At 37.8% G+C, this 19324-nt stretch overlaps 1 protein-coding gene across 7 annotated transcripts in view; it reads right to left on the bottom strand.

The window, feature by feature from the left end:
• PRIM2 (DNA primase subunit 2) overlaps positions 1–19324 on the bottom strand; it is a 424713-nt gene that overhangs the window by 31121 nt on the left and 374268 nt on the right. For all 7 annotated transcript variants that reach the window (XM_063707683.1, XM_055391887.1, XM_055391888.1 and 4 more), the window contains 2 exons: positions 14266–14392; positions 9034–9116 (listed from right to left, as the gene is read on the bottom strand). In XM_063707683.1, the coding sequence (XP_063563753.1) occupies positions 9034–9116; positions 14266–14392 (210 nt within the window). The remainder of the gene's footprint in view (positions 1–9033; positions 9117–14265; positions 14393–19324) is intronic.

Here is a 19324-nt window from a genome sequence, read left to right as displayed (position 1 = left end):
GCTGGAGTGCAGTGGCATGATCATGGCTCACTCAGTCCCCATGGGCTCAAGCAATCCAGCAATCCTCCCACCTCAGCCTCCTGCATAGCTGACACTACACGTGCATGCCTCCACGCCTGGCTAATTTTTGTATTTTTTGGTAGAGACTGGGTTTTGCCAAGTTACCCAGGCTGGTCTCGAACTCCTGGGCTCAAGCAACCCATAGGTCTTGGCTTCCCAAAGTGCTGGGATTCAGGCATGAGCCACCGCGCCCAGCTCTAAAATTTCTGTATCTCAAAATATAAATATTTCTATCATAAAATTGCAGGTTTTTAAAGGAAAAGCTGAAGTGGAAAATAAAAGCTAAAAAACAAAAGTGTTTTTAGAATAATTAGAAACTTCAGACATCTAACTTAGGCAGAAACTATTGATAGATAGATACGATATCCAAACTAACAAAACATTGAAAGGATTTTTTAACTCACTGCCAATTTTGAAAAGAAATTAATGAAAGTATTGAGATTAAAAAGTACACACACACACATACATATATATATATATATTTGAGACAGAGTCTCGCTCTGTTGCCCAGGCTGGAGTGCAGTGGCATGATCTCTGCTCACTGCAAGCTCCACCTCCCAGGTTCACACCATTCTCCTGCCTCAGCCTCCCAAAGTAGCTGGGACTACAGGCGCCCGCTAGCACGCCTGGCTAATTTTTTGTATTATTAGTAGAGATGGGGTTTCATCATGTTAGCCAGGATGGTCTCGATATCCTGACCTTGTGATCCGCCCGCTTCGGCCTCCCAAAGTGCTGGGATTATAGGTGTGAGCCACCACACCCAGCCAACGTACACCAATATTTTAAGGAGAAAAAGCTGAGGTGCCAATAAGAAATGACCAATATAGATTGTATATCTATATATTATTCACTGGTCATCAGCTATGTATTCCTGAGAAATAATTTTCCAATAGTCTTAAATTTCTGAACATTTTGCAAATAGAGGCAACAACGGCTTTTACTTCAGACCATTTTTTCAAAGATGTTCATGTAACACAATGGTCTCCAACCTTTTTGGAACCAGGGACCAGTTTCGTAGAAGACAATTTTTCCATGGGCCAGGGTGGAGAGGTGGTTTCAGGATGAAACTGTTCCACCTCAGATCATCAGACATTATTAGTTCGATTCTCATAAGGAGTGCACAACCTAGATCCCTCGCATGCACAGTTCACAATAGGGTTTGAGCTCCTATGAGAATCTAACATGGCCACTGATCTGACAGGAGGTGGGGCTCAGGCAGTAATGCTTGCTTGCCCTGGCTCACCTCCTGCTGTTCCTAACAGGCCATGGACCAGTACCATGTAACATGGCCACTGATCTGACAGGAGGTGGAGCTCAGGCAGTAATGCTTGCTTGCCCTGGCTCACCTCCTGCTGTTCCTAACAGGCCACGGACAAGTACCAGTCCGTGGCCCAGGGGTTGGGGACCTCCGATATAATGAACAGCCCTGGAAGACAATGGTTCCTTCCACTGGATTAAAGAGCAGACATATGGCAGGAGAATTGCTTGAACCCAGGAGGCAGAGGTTGCAGTGAGCAGAGATCGCGCCATTGCACTCCAACCTGGGTGACAAGAGCGAAACTCTGTCTCAAAAAATTAATTAGTTAATTAAAAATAAATTAAAAAAAGAGTAGACATACTTACTGTCTGTAATAAAATGTTCAGATTCCCTAAATTCAGGGTTTCCCTCCTCCAACACAAGCCACTGCATGTGCAGGTAGTACCTGGCCTTCATGTTGCTCTGTGGGAAGTAGGGCTCAAGGAACGAATGCAAGAAAAGGCTGACATACTGCTATTGCTGGAATTGTCATGTCTTCCGCCAGAATCCATAAAAGTGTGGCAGCTAAGTTCTTAGCTTGCAAGTAGGGTAAAATCTCAGATCCTTCACAGTTCCTAACATGGATCAGATACTATGCTAGGTACTGGGAGCTCAGAGGGATAAGGGTTAGAATTTCATACCCAAAGACCTTGCAGTCATCCAGTACTACTGCTATTACCATCTATGCATTAGGCACACGACCATTTAACTTAAACTTCATTAATAACATTATACTTTCTTTCTAACTTTTAATCAAAGTAATGTATCTAAGGAAAAAAACTGAAGTACATTATGGCTTATTATTAAAATCAACAGTTCTCATATCACATTTCTTCCCACTGCTTGGTTAGTTCCCAAGAGGCAATTACTTTAACCATTTCCATTTTTTATTACATAGGATGTTGTCTATGTCACTCTAAATTATATGTTTATACTTTAAGTTCCTGATATAAACTTAATCCACTGCATTTTTACTATGAAAAGTAAATATTTTGGCTCATTATGCTACTTACCATCTACCCTTTCTTTCTCCCCCCATTAAAAAAAAGAAATTAAGTGGTTCATGTCTATAATCCCAGCACTTTGGGAGGCCAAGGTGACAGGACTGCTTGAGCCATGAGTTCAAGACCAGCCTAGGCAACACAGCAAGACCTCTATCTCTACAAAAAAGTAAAAAATTAGCTGGGCATGGTGATGTGCACCTGTAACCCCAGCTACTTAGGAGACTGAGGCAAGAGGATCACTTAGGCCCAGGAGTTCGAGGTTGCAATGAGATATGATCACACTACTGCACTCCAGCCTGCGTGACAGAGCAAGACCCTATTTTAAAAAAAAAAAAAGCAAAAAGAAAAAAAAGAAAGAAATTAAGGTATAATTTCCACACAGTAAAATATATCCCCTTTTTACTCAGGGACTAAGTTTTTTCTAAAAAAGTAAAAGTTTTTAAATAAAATATATTTCCTTTTATCATAGTTCTGCAACATTTGACAAATTCAGTTTTGATATTACCCTGCAATCAACACAGATCATTCCCATTACCCAAAAATATTTCCCTTGTCCTTTATAACACCTCTCCTGCTCCCAGCAATCACTCTGTACCTACAGATTTGTCATACAAATAGAATTATACACTATAGTGCTTTTGAGTCTGACTTCTTTCACTTGGTATAATGTATTTGAGAAACTTACATGTTAATGGATATACCAGTAATTTATTCCTTTCTATTGCCAGGTAATATTCCATTGTATGACTATACCACAATTTGTTTATCCAATCACACACTGAAGAACATCTGGGTTGTTTCTAGTTTTTGGCAATTATGAATAATGCCTACACTATAAACACTTAGGAACAGATTTTTATGTGGACTTATGCTTTTATTTCAATTCTATAAATACTAGTTACAGGTATCACTGTGTCACATAGCATGTGTAAGCTTCACTTTATAAGAAATTGCCACACTCCTTTTCAAAGTGACTCTATGACTTGCATTTCCTCCACTATTGTATGAGACTTTCAGTCACTCTGCATCCTCACTAGCACTTAGTATTGCTAGATTTTTTTAAATTAGACCAATTCTATTTGGCATATCATGGTATTCATTGTAGTTTTAAATTTCATTTCACTAATGAGCTATATTTTTTCATGTGCTTATATTTACCATTCACACTTTTTCTTTGGTGAACTGTCTACTCAAATGTTTTGCCTGTTTAAAAAACTGTTTTCTAATTACTGAGTTTTGAGAATTCTTTATATCTTTTGGATTCACATCTTTTATGAAATTTATGATTTGCAAATATTTTCTTCCAGTCTGTGGCTTATCTTGTTCTCTTAAAGCTGTCTTTTGCAGAGCAAAATTTTTAATTTTGGTAAAGTCTAATTTATCACTATTTTCTTTCAGGGAACACACCAAACCCAAGGTCGTGCAGATATTCTGTTTTCTTTTGTAAGTTTCACATTTTACAGTTACTTAGTTCTATAATCCATTTTAAAATAGTTTTTATATAAGCTTGGAGGTATATGTCTAGGATTTTTGCATTTGGATATCCGATTGTTCTAGATCTACTTGTTCTAGAACTCTGGAATTGTTCTGGAACTCTACATTACCATTTCCTTATTAAATTGCCCTGGCACCTTTGTTTAAAAATCCGTTGCCCATATATATGTGGGTCTATTTCTGAACTCTATTCTGTCCAATTAATCTGTCTTCATCATTTCCCTAATACCACACCATCTTAATTACAATAGTTTTCAGTAAGTTTTGAAATCAGGAAACATGTGTCTCCACTTTGTTTTTCATTTTCATCAGTCTTTCATATAAAGATCTCATGTATATTTTGGATTTCTGGTACTGCTGTATATGGTATTAGGTTGCTACAAAAGTATTTGCAGTAAAAGCCACAATTATGTTTGCAGCAAACTAATACTTTTTGAAATGTTTAATTTCCAATTGTTCACTGTAAGAAATAGAAATAGAATTGATTTTTGTATATTGAGTTAGTATCCTTCGACCTACTAGTTACAGTAGCATCTTGCTAGGTTCTTTGAGATTTTTTACATTGATAATCACTTTGAGAATAGAAAAAGGTTTTCTTTCTTCTTTTCCAATCTTTTGTTTTTCTTGCTTTATTGCTCTGCTTTAAATCCTACTTTATAGGATTTCAAATTATTTACATTTGTAATGGATTTTAAAGACCTAGACTATGATCTACCTGGGTTACTATTTCACGTCTCCTGTTGTTGGGTAACATGTTCTACAGATGTTAATTAGGTAAAGTTGGTTGACAGTATTGTTCAAGGCTTCTATATCCTTCCTGACTTTCTGCCTGCTTCTTCTGTAATTATTAAGAGGAGTGCTGAAGTCTCCAAATATAACTGTGGATTTGTCTAGTTCTCTTTTCAGTTCTCTATTATTAATTCATGTATTTTGAAGCTATGTTGTTGGGGCATAAATATTTATAATTTTTATGTCGTGTTGGTGAATTGACTGCTGTGTATTTCTCTCTTCGGGGAGGAGGGGAGAATAAATGCAGGGGTACCCATTTTCTTTGGCCATATTCTGTTGTTTAATTGCTGTTTCTTAAGCTGGATACCAAGCTCGCTAATTTTCAGTGATTTTGTAACACTATTAAGGTTAATTAAAAAGGAAAATGAAATGTGATCCTGTAAGTATGCTTTATAAAAAAAATCAGCAACACCAGCTGAGTCACAATGATCTCTTTTCTGATCACCAACATTTTGGTTACTTAAAATATCTATTTCTTGGCCAGGCGTAGTGGGTCACACCTGTAATCCCAGCACTGTGGGAGGCCGAGGCAGGTGGATCACCCAAGGTCAGGAGTTTAAGACTGGCCTAGCCAACATGGTGAAACCCCATCTCTGCAAAAATACAAAAATTAGCTGGACATGATGGAGGGTGCCTGTAATGCCAGCTACTTGGGATGCTGAGGCAGGAGAATCACTTGAACCCGGGAGGTGGAGGTTGCAGTGAGCTGAGATTGCGCCACTGCATTCCAGCCTGGAAGACAGAGCAAGACTCTGTCTCCAAAAATTAAAAAAAAAAAAATCTATTTCCTATAGTTGAAGGTATCTTTTTCGAGTAGTTTTCTCTGAGATAAAAATAACCACATGGAGTTCTACCTTACATACATTTTAATGATGTTTTTCTTAACTCTCATTCAATATTTTAATGTACGCTTGGAGTTTTCAAGATCTAATCTGCACTTAGGCCAACCTGCAAAATTCAACCTTATCAAAATGTTTTACATGGAATTTTCATCCATTAACTCTCTGCCCTTTAGAATACAGTCCACCAGCTGCTTCACTCTAGTGAGATCCACTTAATAAAGACATCAAATAAAAGCAAGATATTATTTACAGCTTGCTGGCATGCACTATACATCTGTGTTCATCTCAGATAAAAGGTTACAATGCAGGTCTAAAGGGTAATGTGAAAATTACTAACCAGCTTCAGCTAAGTAAGGAGTATACTTATGGATCAACGGCAAACGGAGAAATACAGTGGAGTCAAAAGCAAAGAGTATACAAACATGGTCATTACTATTAACTGTAAACATTAATTTTCTTGAGATAATGTTAGTATATTAAGATTATTTTTTTAAAGGTGATTCTTTATGACTGCTAAAAAATGCCTCTAATTTCTTCTAGATTCCCTATCACATTTGTTGGTGGTAGTTTCTACCCTTTTCTATAACCAGAATATCACTTTACTCTCCAGCTGATGACCTTACTTTATTTACAAGGAAGAGTAAGACCACCTGATACACTCCATCAACTTCCCTTTGCTGTGTCTTAGCTATTTCCTCTATGTTCCCACATTGCTGAGGGGTATGCCTTTCTCTGTCACCATTCTTTGGTTCAAGTACATATCGTCCTTCCTCCAATAAGTTACTTTTTCACTTGTGTCTTTGAGTTCCTATTTGCCTCTCTCTGCATACCACCATGCATACTCTAGGATCCACCTCATACCTAAATATGCCCATTCACTCTTCCAACATTTTTAAAGCACCTAACAAGTGTAACTCATTGGATTACTATGAGACAGAAAGTTAAGTAAAAATCCAGTCCTCCTTTCAGGAAACTCACAAACTATTGGGAAAGATGAACAGGTAAACAAATAATTACAATCAAGTGTAACAAATGTTAAGAGCAAAGGCATGTACAATCCAGTCATGGTATAAAGGAAAGAGAACTTAATTCTGCTTGGTTAGAGAGATATTTTCTTTCTTTTATATCTTCATCAAGCCTACCCTCTCTGACAGTTCTTTCTTCTCCTCCTCTTTCTACAGATAGGCTCAGGTCTTAAACCCGGAAATGAACAATCCTATGATGCTTAAGCTAATACCACTCTAGCATCCCCTTTACTGGCACTTTTTTTTTTTTTTCTTGAGACAGGGTCTCACTCCATTGCCAATGCTGGAGTGCAGTGGCATGATCACGGCTCCCTGGAGCCTCAACTTCTTGGGCTCAGGTGATTCTTCCACCCCTGCCTCCTGAGTAGCTGAGGCTACAGTTGCATGCCACCACACCTGCTAATTTTTTGTAGAGACAGGTTTTTGCCATGTTGCCCAGGCTGGTCTTGAATGCCTGGGCTCAGCAATCTGCCTGCCTCAGCCTCCCTACTAAGTGCTAGCATTACAGGTACAAGCCACTGCACCTGGCCTGACACATTTTTTTGAAAAGGTTATTTACTGTCTTTCATTAATTTTTTAAGCAAGTATAATCTTGCTTTTGGTTTCCACCATTTTACTGACACCTTACCCAAGTCAAAGTAAAATAATCCTCTCAGCATATCCCACCACCTTTTCTTAGTTCTCTCCATGAAAAGAAATCTCTGCTACAAGGGACTCTGTGGAACTTATTCTCTTCTCAAAATTTTCTCCTTGACTTTTGTGATACTTCACTACCCTAATGTATTTTCTCCCTCTCTCCCCATTTCTGTTCAGTCTTCATTGATCCCACCTCCTTTTAATGCTTGACAAAGAGAAGGATTAGCCAAGATTACATTTTCAAACACAGCTTTTGACTCCCTACCTCTTCTCTCCCTCCAGCAAACTCATGATAATAAGCTCTAAAGTAGAGTGGAGTTCAGGGAAAAAAAAAAAAATCTTAAGAGTCAGAAAGCCTGGCTTCAATTTTTGGTTCTACCACTGACTTCCTACCTATGCACCATGGCATGTCACATCCTAGGACTCCAAAAAAGAGAATGGCTTTCTACCCATGCTACAATTCTAACTGAAAAGACCATCAGATTTCTAGTCCTAAATTATCTAATGCCCTAAATCCACATTAATACCATTTAAATGCAGACATAATATGTTAACATAGATACGTTAAGAACTTGTATTGTTTTCAAAAAGGTGATCCTTTATGATTGCTTAAAAAAAAATGCCACTAATTCTTTATTTCTAGATTCCTTATCAAATATGTTAGCAGCAGTTTATAACCACTAAAATTAAGTCACTCAAACCGAAACCAACTATACTTCCTTTAAGTTACCTATTAGTATTTATGTGTTGGTGCCACCATTATCCTAAGCTTGAAATCTTAATACTCCTATAGTCTTTCATTTGTGCATTCTCTCTCCCTAATTCCCAACCTTCGTGCAAGGCCTAATTCAAAGGGCATCTCTTCCATAAAGGGTTCCTTGACCTCTTCAGCTGGTTATAGTCGTTCCCTCATCAGAAGACCCAAGACAGTCTATGTGTACCTCTCATGACACTTGGTTTATTTTTTTTTTTTCAGACACTGGTTTTGTGGGAGCAGGATTTATATCTGATTCTTCCTTGCATACTCTATGGCACCTTGAACACTGCTTTGCTCAAAGTACTAAAAAACTATGTAAGATTTGTTATCTGAACTTTGGACACAGAAGCAGCCGTAAAGTTGTCTAGAGTAACAATTTTCTTTAAATAAAAATAACAATTTAAAGATGTATGATGATTTAGATGTTCTAACTCTAAAATATATAATGTTCTTCTTAAGCTAAGGAAGCAGAAGCTCTTCCCCTATTCCTTCAAAATTCCAGTCAACTTGAAAGCACACTATAGAAAATAGTCTTTGCTATGTCACAATATTAATTTTTTAAAGGTAGACTTACTGAAAAATCTACTGTTTAACATTTGGTTTTACAATCTGAGCATTTCCATTGTTCATAAGACAAAGTATTTTGACAAACTATTTGATCTACCATCAGAAGTGTAGATTAAACACAGCAATAACTGATGCCTATCAGAACATTCAGCCAGTGTGTACTACATTATCATCTGCTCAGAAAACAATTTCCCAAAATGAAATATGCTGTCATTAATTTTCAGCTTCATTAATAAGCTTCCATGCATTGCTCAAAAATTTTATTTTTAAAGATGTAGTCCTCAATTGAGATAGTAAAACAAACTGAGGTGTGGGGGAAGGTTTCCAGCTTCCTTTATGACTAGGAAAAATAAAAATGCAGCTTAGCAGACAGAAGAACTAGAATTTCCCAAGAGTCTAAACCAGATAAGTCAAGGTTTTAACTTAATTCATCTTGAAGATAAGATGTCTGGTGTGAGGCCTGACAAGTAGTACACAGCATCACTGCAAGAACATTAAATAAAACCGAGAGATCTGTCTAAGGCCTCGTTACTGCAGATGCAGAGAGAAGAATATGACCTACCTGGCTTATCCCTCCAGGAGAGATCTTGTATGACTGCAACTTTTGCTTCAGCAGCTCTGGATCACTGTGACGGAATGGGCACCCTGACAACAACAAATAAGCCAGCACACAAACAAGGTTATTTACCCACAACTTAGTACAATACCACACTCGAGAGACCATCTAAGCTCCCCTTAATTGTCTAACAGCTTATTAATAAAAAAAGGTAATTGCCCATGGGTGCAACTGCTTTCCTCTTTTTATCTAAATGATTACTTAGCTGTATGGTTATCAGGGCACTCCAGGCTCAAGAGTTACATAAAGCATTGCAGCATTCTCAGGCTAAGATGTCCATTCAACAGGAAGAGGGAAAACAGTTACGCTCCTTGCTAACAAGCACAAATAATCACAAAATAGCTGCATAATAGTTTATTTTAAAACTTTATACAATCTTCTTATATTCTAGTCTAAAAATTATATAAAAGGCATATGAGAGAAGGAAGATAGATAAACAAAATGAAAAACATGCAAACTCTGAGAAAGAAAAAAATTCAACATCATTTTCAAATGTAAATTATATGCCTATTTCCTAAAGCGTAGAATCTATGAAAATGTAAAAGAATCATGGATGGAAATGAGATGAAAAAATAAACTATTTCATAGAAAAACAACTTATGGTGGATATGTGTCATCTCTATGTTATTTCATGAAAAAAATGAAAGACCACTAGAAATATTCACATAAATAAGAATACAGAAGAATTTGAAATACAAAAGCTGTTTTAGGACAAAATCTAGAAAATTTTAGATATTTTAATAAACTGCAATGGTAAGTCAAAATGCTTACTAAATTTAATATAGAAAAGTCTTTTTTTTTCAGTCGTACAGATGATAGATTTGTAAGTTAATAATTGTGCATTTTTCACAAATTAGAAAATCTAGAGGAAATGACTAAGTTCCAGGAAACACACAACCTTCCGAGACTGAAGCAGGAAGAAAGTGAAAATCTGAACAGACCAATAATGAGGTCTGAAATTGAATCTGGAATAAAAAACCTATCAACCAGAAAAAGCCCTGGACCAGGTAGATTCACAGCCAAATTCTACCAGATGTACAAAGAAGAATTGGTACCAATCCTACCAAAACTATTCCAAAAAACTGAGGAGGGGGGACTCCCCCCATTAACTCAATTTATGAAGCCAGCATCACCCTGATACCAAAATCTGGCCGAGACACAATGAAAAAAAGAAAACTGCTGGCCAATATCTCTGATGACCATAGAATCAAAAATCCTCAACAAAATACTAGCAAACTGAATCCAGCAGCACATCAAAAAGCTAATTCACCATGATCAAACAGGCTTTATTTCTGGGATGCAAGTCTGACTCAACATATGCAAATCAATAAAAGTGATTCACCACATAAACAGAATTAAAAACAAAAACCATATTATCTCAATAGAAAAAACTTTCAATAAAATCCAATATCCTGGCCAAGCGCGGTGGCTCACACCTGTAATCCCAGCACTTTGGAAAGCCGAGGCGGGCGGATCACGCGGTAAGGAGATCAAGATCATCCTGGCTAACACGGTGAAACCCCTTCTCTACTAAAAATACAAAAAATTAGCTGGGCATGGCGGCAGGCACCTGTAGTCCCAGCTACTCAGGAGGCTGAGGCAGGAGAACGGCATGAACCCAGGAGGTGGAGCTTGCAGTGAGCCCAGATCACACCACTGCATTCCAGCCTGGGAAACAGAGTGAGACTCCGTCTCAAAAAAAAAAAAAAACAAATCCAATATTCCTTCATGACAAAAACCCTCAAAAAACTAGATACCAAAGGAATATACCTCAAAATAATAAGAACTATCTAAGAGAAACCCACAGCCAACATCATACTGAATGGGCCAAAGCTCAAACCATTCCCCTTGAGAATGGGAACAAGACAAGGATGCCCACTCTCACCACTCTTACTCAAAATACTACTGGGAGTCCTACCCAGAGCAGTCAGGCAAAAGAAAGAAATAAAAGCCATCCAAATAAGAAAAGAAGTCAAACTATCTTTCTTTGCTGATGATATGATTCTATACCTAGAAAACCCTAAAGAATGCACCAAAAAGTCTCCTGGAATTAATCAATGACTTCAGCAAAGTTTCAGGATACAAAATTAATATACAAAAATCAGTAGCATTTCTTTTTTTTGAGACAGAGTCTCACTCTGTCACCTGGTGCAGTGGTGCCATCTCAGCCAACTGCAACCTCCGCCTCCTGAACAGCTGGAATTACAGGTGCACGCCACCACGCCTGGCTAATTTTTGTTTTGCTTTTTAATTTTAGTAGAAATGAGGTTTCACCATGTTGGCCAGGCTGCTCTTGAACTCCTGACCTCAAGTGATCTACCCGTGTTGGCCTCCCAAAGTGCTGGGATTACAGGCATGATCCACCACGACCAGCCTTAAAAATCAGCAGCATTTCTACATACCAACAATGTTCAAGCTGACAGCCAAATCAAAAACACAATTCTGTTTACAGTAGCCACCAATAAATAAATAAATAAAATATTTAGGAATACATCTAAGCAAGGAAGTGAAAGATCTCTACAAGAAGAACTACAAAACGCTGCTGAAAGAAATCAGAGACAACACAAACAGGAAAACATTCCATGCTCATGGATTGGAAGAATCAATGTCATTAAAATGGTCATACCACCCTAAGTAATGTACAGATTCAATGCTATTTCTATCAAACTACCAATGTCATTTTTCACAGAATAAGAAAACAACTATTCTAAAATTCATATGGAACTAAAAAAGAGTCTAAATGACCAAAGCAATCCTAAGCAAAAGGAACAAAGCCAGAGGCATCACTCTACCTAACTCCAAACTATACTATAAGGCTATTGTAACCAAAACAGTATGGTACTGGTACAAAAACCGACACATAGACTAATGAAACAGAATAGAGAATCAGAAATAAGACAGCATACGTACAACTATCTGACCTTCAACAAAGTCAATAAAAATAGGCAATGGAGAAAGGACTCCCTATTCAATAAATGTGTCGGAATAACCAGCTAGCAGAGACATGAAAATTCTAAGAACAAAAAAGAAATGCTAGAGATCAAAAACACTGTGATAGAAATGAAGAATGTCTTCAATGGGTTCATCAGTAGACTGGACATGACTGGGGAAAATCCTTGGATCTTGTGGATATGACAAACAGAAACTTCTGAAACTAAAAAGCAAAGAGAAAAAAGACAAAAACAAAACAAAACAAAATACAATACCTAAGAACTATGGGACAACTATAAAAGGTATAACGTGTAAATGAAATCCCAAAAGGTGAAAAAAGAGAGAAAAGAACAGAAGCACAGATGGGGAGAAAACATTTGCAAAAGACAAATCTGATGAAGTACTGTTATGCAAAATACACAATGAACTCTTGTAAACTATGGGCTTTGGATGATAAGGATTTGTCAATGTAGGTTCATCAGTTGTAACACATGTACCAGTGTGGTGTGGGATACTGACAGCAACGGAGGTTGTGCGTGTGTTGGGGCATGGAGGTATATGGGAACTCTGAACTTCCCACACGATTTTGCTGTGAACCTAAAACAGCTCTAAAAAATTAAGTTTATTACTTTTTAAAAACAGAATAAGTAAATGTTTCCAACAAATAATGAGTTCATTGAGTGCTAAGTATAATATTTCTTGACTGACAGAGTTGAACTTAGAAACAAAATAATAACATAAAGCACTGGGATAACAAGATACAACTTAACAGAAATAAAGTTTTGCATTTAAGCTAATGAAAACCAACTAATTAAGAGACAAATGCTAGAACCTGGAAATTTGCAGACAAATCCCTGGGAGTTTTACTTGGCCACAAGCTTAATCATAAGTTGACTGCCTGGTATGGCTGCTAGGCTAAAAAAGGCTTCAGGCTTCCCCAACAGAAGTACCTGGACCCATGGTTTTCAAACTTTAGAAGACATAAAACTCACCCAGTGTACTTGCAAATAAAGTCTGATTTTATATGACTGAGGGTGCACCCTGAGAATCTGCACTTCTAAAAAAGCACCTCAAGGGACTCTGAAATAAGTGATAAAAACAAGTCAATATCTATTACCAGGCTGGGTGTGGTGGCTCAGGCCTGTAATCCTAGCACTTTGGGAGGCCAAGGCGGGCAGATCACCTGAGGCCCGCCAGCCTGGCCAACTAGGCGAAACCTCGTCTCTACTAAAAATACAAAAAATTAGCCGGGCAGGGTGGCAGGTGCCTGTAATCCTAGCTACACAGGAGGCTGAGGCAGGAGAATCGCTTGAACCCAAGAGGTGGAGACTGCAGTGAGCCGAGATCCCGCCATTGCACTCCAGCCTGGGCAACAAGAATGAAACTCTGTCTCAAAAAAAAAAAAATCTATGTCTATATATAGATCTATCGTATCTGTCTATCTATATAACGAGTGCTGGCCACTTCTTCATCTATTAACTAATGAATGTATAGGCATTTTTTAATGATTTGGTCACATAAAATGTCTTTCTAAAAATATTGTTTATGATTATTTGATCTTTAGCAGTCCAAAAGCGTGCAGTCTTTTAAAAAGTGTTTAAGATTCTAAAACAAAAGTAAGTTTTGACACATACTGTAGTAAGCTTTGATAATCCAGAAAATTTACTGATATAAACTATTAATTCATTCTTGGACATACCAGACAAATGAGATGTTTTGTTTTTCTTTTTAAATAACTCAGGCAAACTGATAGTTATGGCAGATATCATGACATGTTAAATTGCCCACTTAATCTTTGTTGGTTAATCAGATGATGGTGATAAGAAAAAAACCTCACACTTTTCCTTAGTAGTTAGCCTTTGGAAAATTAATGAATCTACTATTCCAAACTTAGAACATTCTAATTTCAAAAAGCTTTGTAAAACTTACATCGCCTTCTAAGACACTCGCAGAACACTGCAGAAGATGAGGGAGACAGAGAACAGCGGGAAGGAAGAAAGTGAGAACTGAAAAGCCCAATCCAGCACAAACTGAAGTGCAGCTGAATGAATTTCTCTTGCCTGACCTAGTTCAGTAATAAGACAAATTGTTCTAAGAGTAATGAAGCTCCAGCTTGACAGTGGTGACTAACATAAGCTACAAACTAGGTCCTGACAGGAATGCAAAAAGCCACAACATTGTTTCAGTGTTTCCAACAGAGCTCTTGGATTTCTGTACTTGGCCAACATATACAGTGGAGGCACTTACCATGATAATCCCCTTGGCTTGGTGGATTGGATAGAATAATCTTCAGGCAACTGAAAGGTGTATAGTCTGTCCTCTTGCCTTCCTTTCCAAAGCTGTGACGGATGTTGTAAGAGTAACCTTTATCAAACTGATTGGGAGGAAATGGAAAAAGAGACAAAGTCAGCCAATAATTATACTAGTGAGGTCAGCAACACAAGCTAGAATCAAAGAGTGCAAAGCGATATTTTCTAGAATAAATTCAGCATTCACGGGCAGATGTACATTCATGCCATGTATATTATTTAGGTCCTTTATGATACAAATAATTTCTTTTTTTAAAAAAGGTACAAAACTTACAGAAAACAAATTTATCAGGTAGAAGATAGCTAATGTTACCTATACGTTTAAAGATAAAGAAAATCTTTTCCTGAGAAGAATAATCGATTTGCCCTTCTTCGTTTGATTCCAAAGATTATAGAAGAAAATCAGTTTAGCCTCTTTTCTATCCACCTTCCTCTAATTCTCCCTGAATTCCCATATCTGCCCATTCTACTTCCTAAATGCCTATTAAAATAGTTAATCCTAGGCCAGGTGCAGTGGCTCATGCCTGTAATCCCAGCACTTCAGGAGGCTTAGACAAGAGGATCGCTTGAGCCCAGGAGTTCAAGACCAGCCTGGGCAACACAGTGAGACCCATCTCTACAAAAAAATTAAATATTAGCTGGGTGTGGTGGCATGCACCTGTCGTCTCAGCTACTCAGGAGCCTGAGGCAGAATTATCACTTGGGCTGGGGGGTTGAGGCTGCAGTGAGCCATGATTCTGCCACTGTACTTCAGCCTGGGCAACATAGTGAGACCTGGTCTCAAAATATAATAATAATAATAATAATAATCCCTTCCTCTGGATTTCCACTATACAAAGTAGTCAGCAAATGCTTAATGAATGAAGTACTACAACTGCCTCCTACCCAGAATCCTTGCCTCCATGTTCATAAAACAAGCTAATGAGACAGAAGGGACTTTGAATTGGGTCAGACAGGAGAACAAAAGGAACCAGCATATAATGAAAAGTGACCAGGTGCCAGGCATTTTGTAGGAGCTTTTAAAAGTGTAATCCCATTTAATCATTTAGATAATCACAACTCCTCTATGATGCTACACTTGAGAAAACTGAAGTTCAAAGAATGAAGCAATGTGATGTACAACCGTTATTAAATGGTAGACATGTACAGACAAGTCTGATTCCAAAACCCATCTCTACAAAAAAATTAAATATTAGCTGTGTGTGGTGGCATGCACCTGTCATCTCAGCTACTCAGGAGCCTGAGGCAGTGAGCTATGATCGTGGCATTGCAGTCAGGGCAACAGAGCAATATTCTGACTCTAAAAAAAATTAAAAATTAAATTTAAAAAGTCACTAGCCATCAGGCATTGGAAAACATTTAATGGAAGCAGAATAATGGGTTGATAGCCTTCCTAATGCTATAGTAGACCAAGGAGTACTTCACATTTTTTTCTTCATGCATCCTGGTACTGAGGTGGGTGCAAAGATCCAATAGACAGATCTTACCTCAAGGAGTTTATGGTCCTAGAGGAACTAATCACCTATGTGAATGCGTGATTAATAGAAAATAGCATGATAATGTGTCATAAAAGAAGTAAAGTGCTATAAAAATCAAATATGTTATGAAGATAAATCTTCTAGAGAGGTCTAGGTATAAGTATAGGTAAAATGCTATTGAAATATGTAGGAAGAAGAGATTACTTCTGATTTTGGACCACAAAATGAAGTGTCATTTAAAACGGAGTCTGAAAGAGAGAAGTTATGTCCTAAAAAGATATAACTGGAAGTTCTTATTTTTAAATATCTCGTTATTTCTTATTACTAAGGAAGTGTGGTATTATGGAAAGAATGTGGGCTATATTCAATTCACTTCTGACACTAACTAGAACTCGTGCAGACCTCTCATGGATTAAGAGCTCAGTCACACAAGACTGTGCCCTACTTCATATACCAATTGCAAGCAGTAGGTTCCCAGGTCACCACAACTTCTGACCAGTTTGGCCACAAGTGGGAGGTTACCACAACCCCCTTCTCAGGTTCAGTAATGTGCTAGAGCAGCTCATAGAACTCCTGGGCTCAAGTGATCTTCCCACCTCAGCCTCCTGGGTGACTAGGACTACAGGTGTGTGTCACCAGACAAGGTCTTGCTATGTTGCCCAGGCTGGTCTCAAACTCCTGGGCTCAAGCAATCCTCCCACCTTGGCCTCCTAAAGCCCTGGGATTGCAGATGTGAGCCACTATGCCAGGCCCTTGGTTGATGATTTTCTAATTCCACTACTAGGTGACACTCATCTGGCATAACAACCCATACCCCATTGGTCAACCAAAAGCAGACAATGTACCTTTGACAAGATATCTGGCAAGAGCAAATATTCAATACTGGTGGAATCTGGGACAAAAATCTAACTTTCCTGGGAAAGAGGTACGGGTTAGGGTGGATGTCCCATGTTAAGTGGTCACTTGGGCAAAAACTAAAACCAAGTTTCTAAAATGAATTTTAGAGTATGGCAAATGACTGATTTAGTCAAAAATTTATCTTCTACTCTGAAAAAAATACGTTTGTTTAAAAGACAAACCTTGCCACTTTTATACTGGAGCACAATCTTAAACTACCACTGGGTGATCTCTCAAGGCTGGCACAAACAGAATTATCAGAAGCTGTGAGTGGCTGTGGAGCACATCAAATGTTCCTACATGATACTTTAAGCAACACTTGTTAAATAGTGAGAAGCCAGATTGCCCAAATAACAAGTCATTTTCAAAGGGCAAAATCTTCAAGGTTCTCACTCTAATAATTAGAGTGAAATGGCTATAAAGGGCTTATAGTTTTTACTGCTATGATTCTTTAACTTATAAAATGGATACTGTAGAAAGCTTAGAGAATGATTACTTGGCAATTTTTCATACATGAAATTAAAGTATCATGTAGATAGAAATAAAAATAAAACAGATTATTTTGAGTTTATAAATAATTATACATATTGGCAATGAACTGAAACTTAAATACAAAAGGTGGGCAGGCCATATTTTGGAAAACAGATAAATCCCCCCTCTTTTAAGTGACCGCAAGACACTTCAGAGTTGCCCTTGGCTTGCTTTCTCTGGGCTCATACTAAGAGCAACACACACAGAGTAGGCTTTTTAAAGATCCCAGGCTTTGGAGGCAGAGAAACCTGGGAAAGAATTCCCAGCTTGTCCACTTATAAAGCGTATTACTTCAATCCTCAATTTTCCTAATCTATAGGGACAGTAATATTAATGTATTAAATTGCTATGGAGATTATATTAAATTAAATTAAAACATTAAGCAGAGTACCTGTCACATCCTTTGTTCTCAATAAATATTAGCTGCTATTGGTGAGGGAAAAAACGGAAAATATTTGGTGTCCTAGTTTAAACACTGACTATGCTACTGCAAAAGACTTCTATTTCAGTAGATACTAACAGAACCTTTACCTAAAGGTTTAAGGAGGATAAAAGACTCACTAAACTATTCAATTACATTTCTAGTCATCTTCTTAAAATGTCCCCCTTCTTCCAACTCCTATCCACAACTCTAACTATTCATACAAACTGGCTCAAATGTCACTTCCTCTGTGGAACCTTCCCAAGCACCCAAGGCAGAAGACGTTGCTTCCTCAAAAGAACGCCCAGCAGCAGTTTGTACAGTGCTGTACCTTTCTTGTTGCAATGGAATTTATTTTTGTATTTATCACTTCTAAACTAGGAATGCTGTTAAAGGCAGGGACTTGGTTGCGTACTCATCGTAGCATGCCTACTCAGTATCTGATAAAACATCTACTCATAGGAGGTGCTCAATAACCTTCACTTGAATGAAAGAGCAAATAAGCGGTAGCTGTTTGGAAAGATGAATGTATAAATATGCTTCAAGGGATTTTAACTTATCAGGATTAAATAACTTCAAAAACTTGCCAAATCATTGCAAGTTTACACGGCTGTGCTATTTTGTTCTTCTGGATAGCTTTTCTTCTTCACTGTAACAACAACAACAAAGACTGAGAAAGAGTTTAAATGATGCCCTGTATAGAGTATAGTGGATACATTAAAAGATAATAAAAGTAATAAATTTTATTTTCTTTCAAAAATTGCCTCAGTATAGTGGGACTGGGCTGTCCAATACTTTAAGAGAATAAGAAAGAGAGTCAGAATAAGAGATAGGAAAATACCTTGCTATTTTTTGTTTGAGATTTTTTAATTTGAGGTTATAATTTAAATATAGTGAAATGCAGATATCTTAAGTCTATAGTTTGATCAGTTTGGGTAAGTGCCTATACCTATATAACCCACACCCCTACCAGAAGATAGAACATTTCTATCAACCTGTAGAATTCCCTCTTGCTTCTTCTCAGTCAACATTCCCCTCCCTCCACAACCAGAAGCAACTACTGATCCGATTTTTGTTACCACAGATTAGTTTTAACTATTCTATAACTTTATATCAATGGAATCATACAGTATAAAGTATTTTGTGTCTGGCTTCTTTCATGTCCTTTAATGCTTCTGAGATTTATCCTTGCCATTACATGTATCAGCAATTTGTTCTTTTTTATTGCCGAGCAGTGTTCTACTGTATGGATATACCAGATTGCTTGTCTAGGCTCTTGCTGATGGACACCTGGATGTGATATTGTGATACAATAAGAAATGTGTATTTGATCCCTGACCCTGGTTCCTCTCAGAGAGTTCTCAAAACTCTTGTAATTTCCTGAGCAAGAGGGATGCTAGGTGCATCTTTTGTTCTAATATTTGGTCTGTGGCCCCAGTTTCTAACAGAGTTGCTAATCCCTTGGAACTTCCTGGGCATTGATAAGAATGTCTTTTGTTCTAATGAGCTGACTCTTGGTGGGCTCCTAGATGGGGGCTGGTCACCAGAAAGACCAAGCCATAATTAGAAGCCTGGAACTTTCAGCCACACTATGCCATCCTCCAGGAAAAGGAGGGGGCTGAAAAATGAGTTAATAAATGCTCAGCCTATATGATGAAGCCTCCATAAAA

This window comes from Gorilla gorilla, chromosome 5 (assembly GCF_029281585.2).
Source record: "Gorilla gorilla gorilla isolate KB3781 chromosome 5, NHGRI_mGorGor1-v2.1_pri, whole genome shotgun sequence".
NCBI lineage: Eukaryota > Metazoa > Chordata > Mammalia > Primates > Hominidae > Gorilla > Gorilla gorilla.
This window is presented reverse-complemented; position numbering and strand designations above follow the sequence as displayed.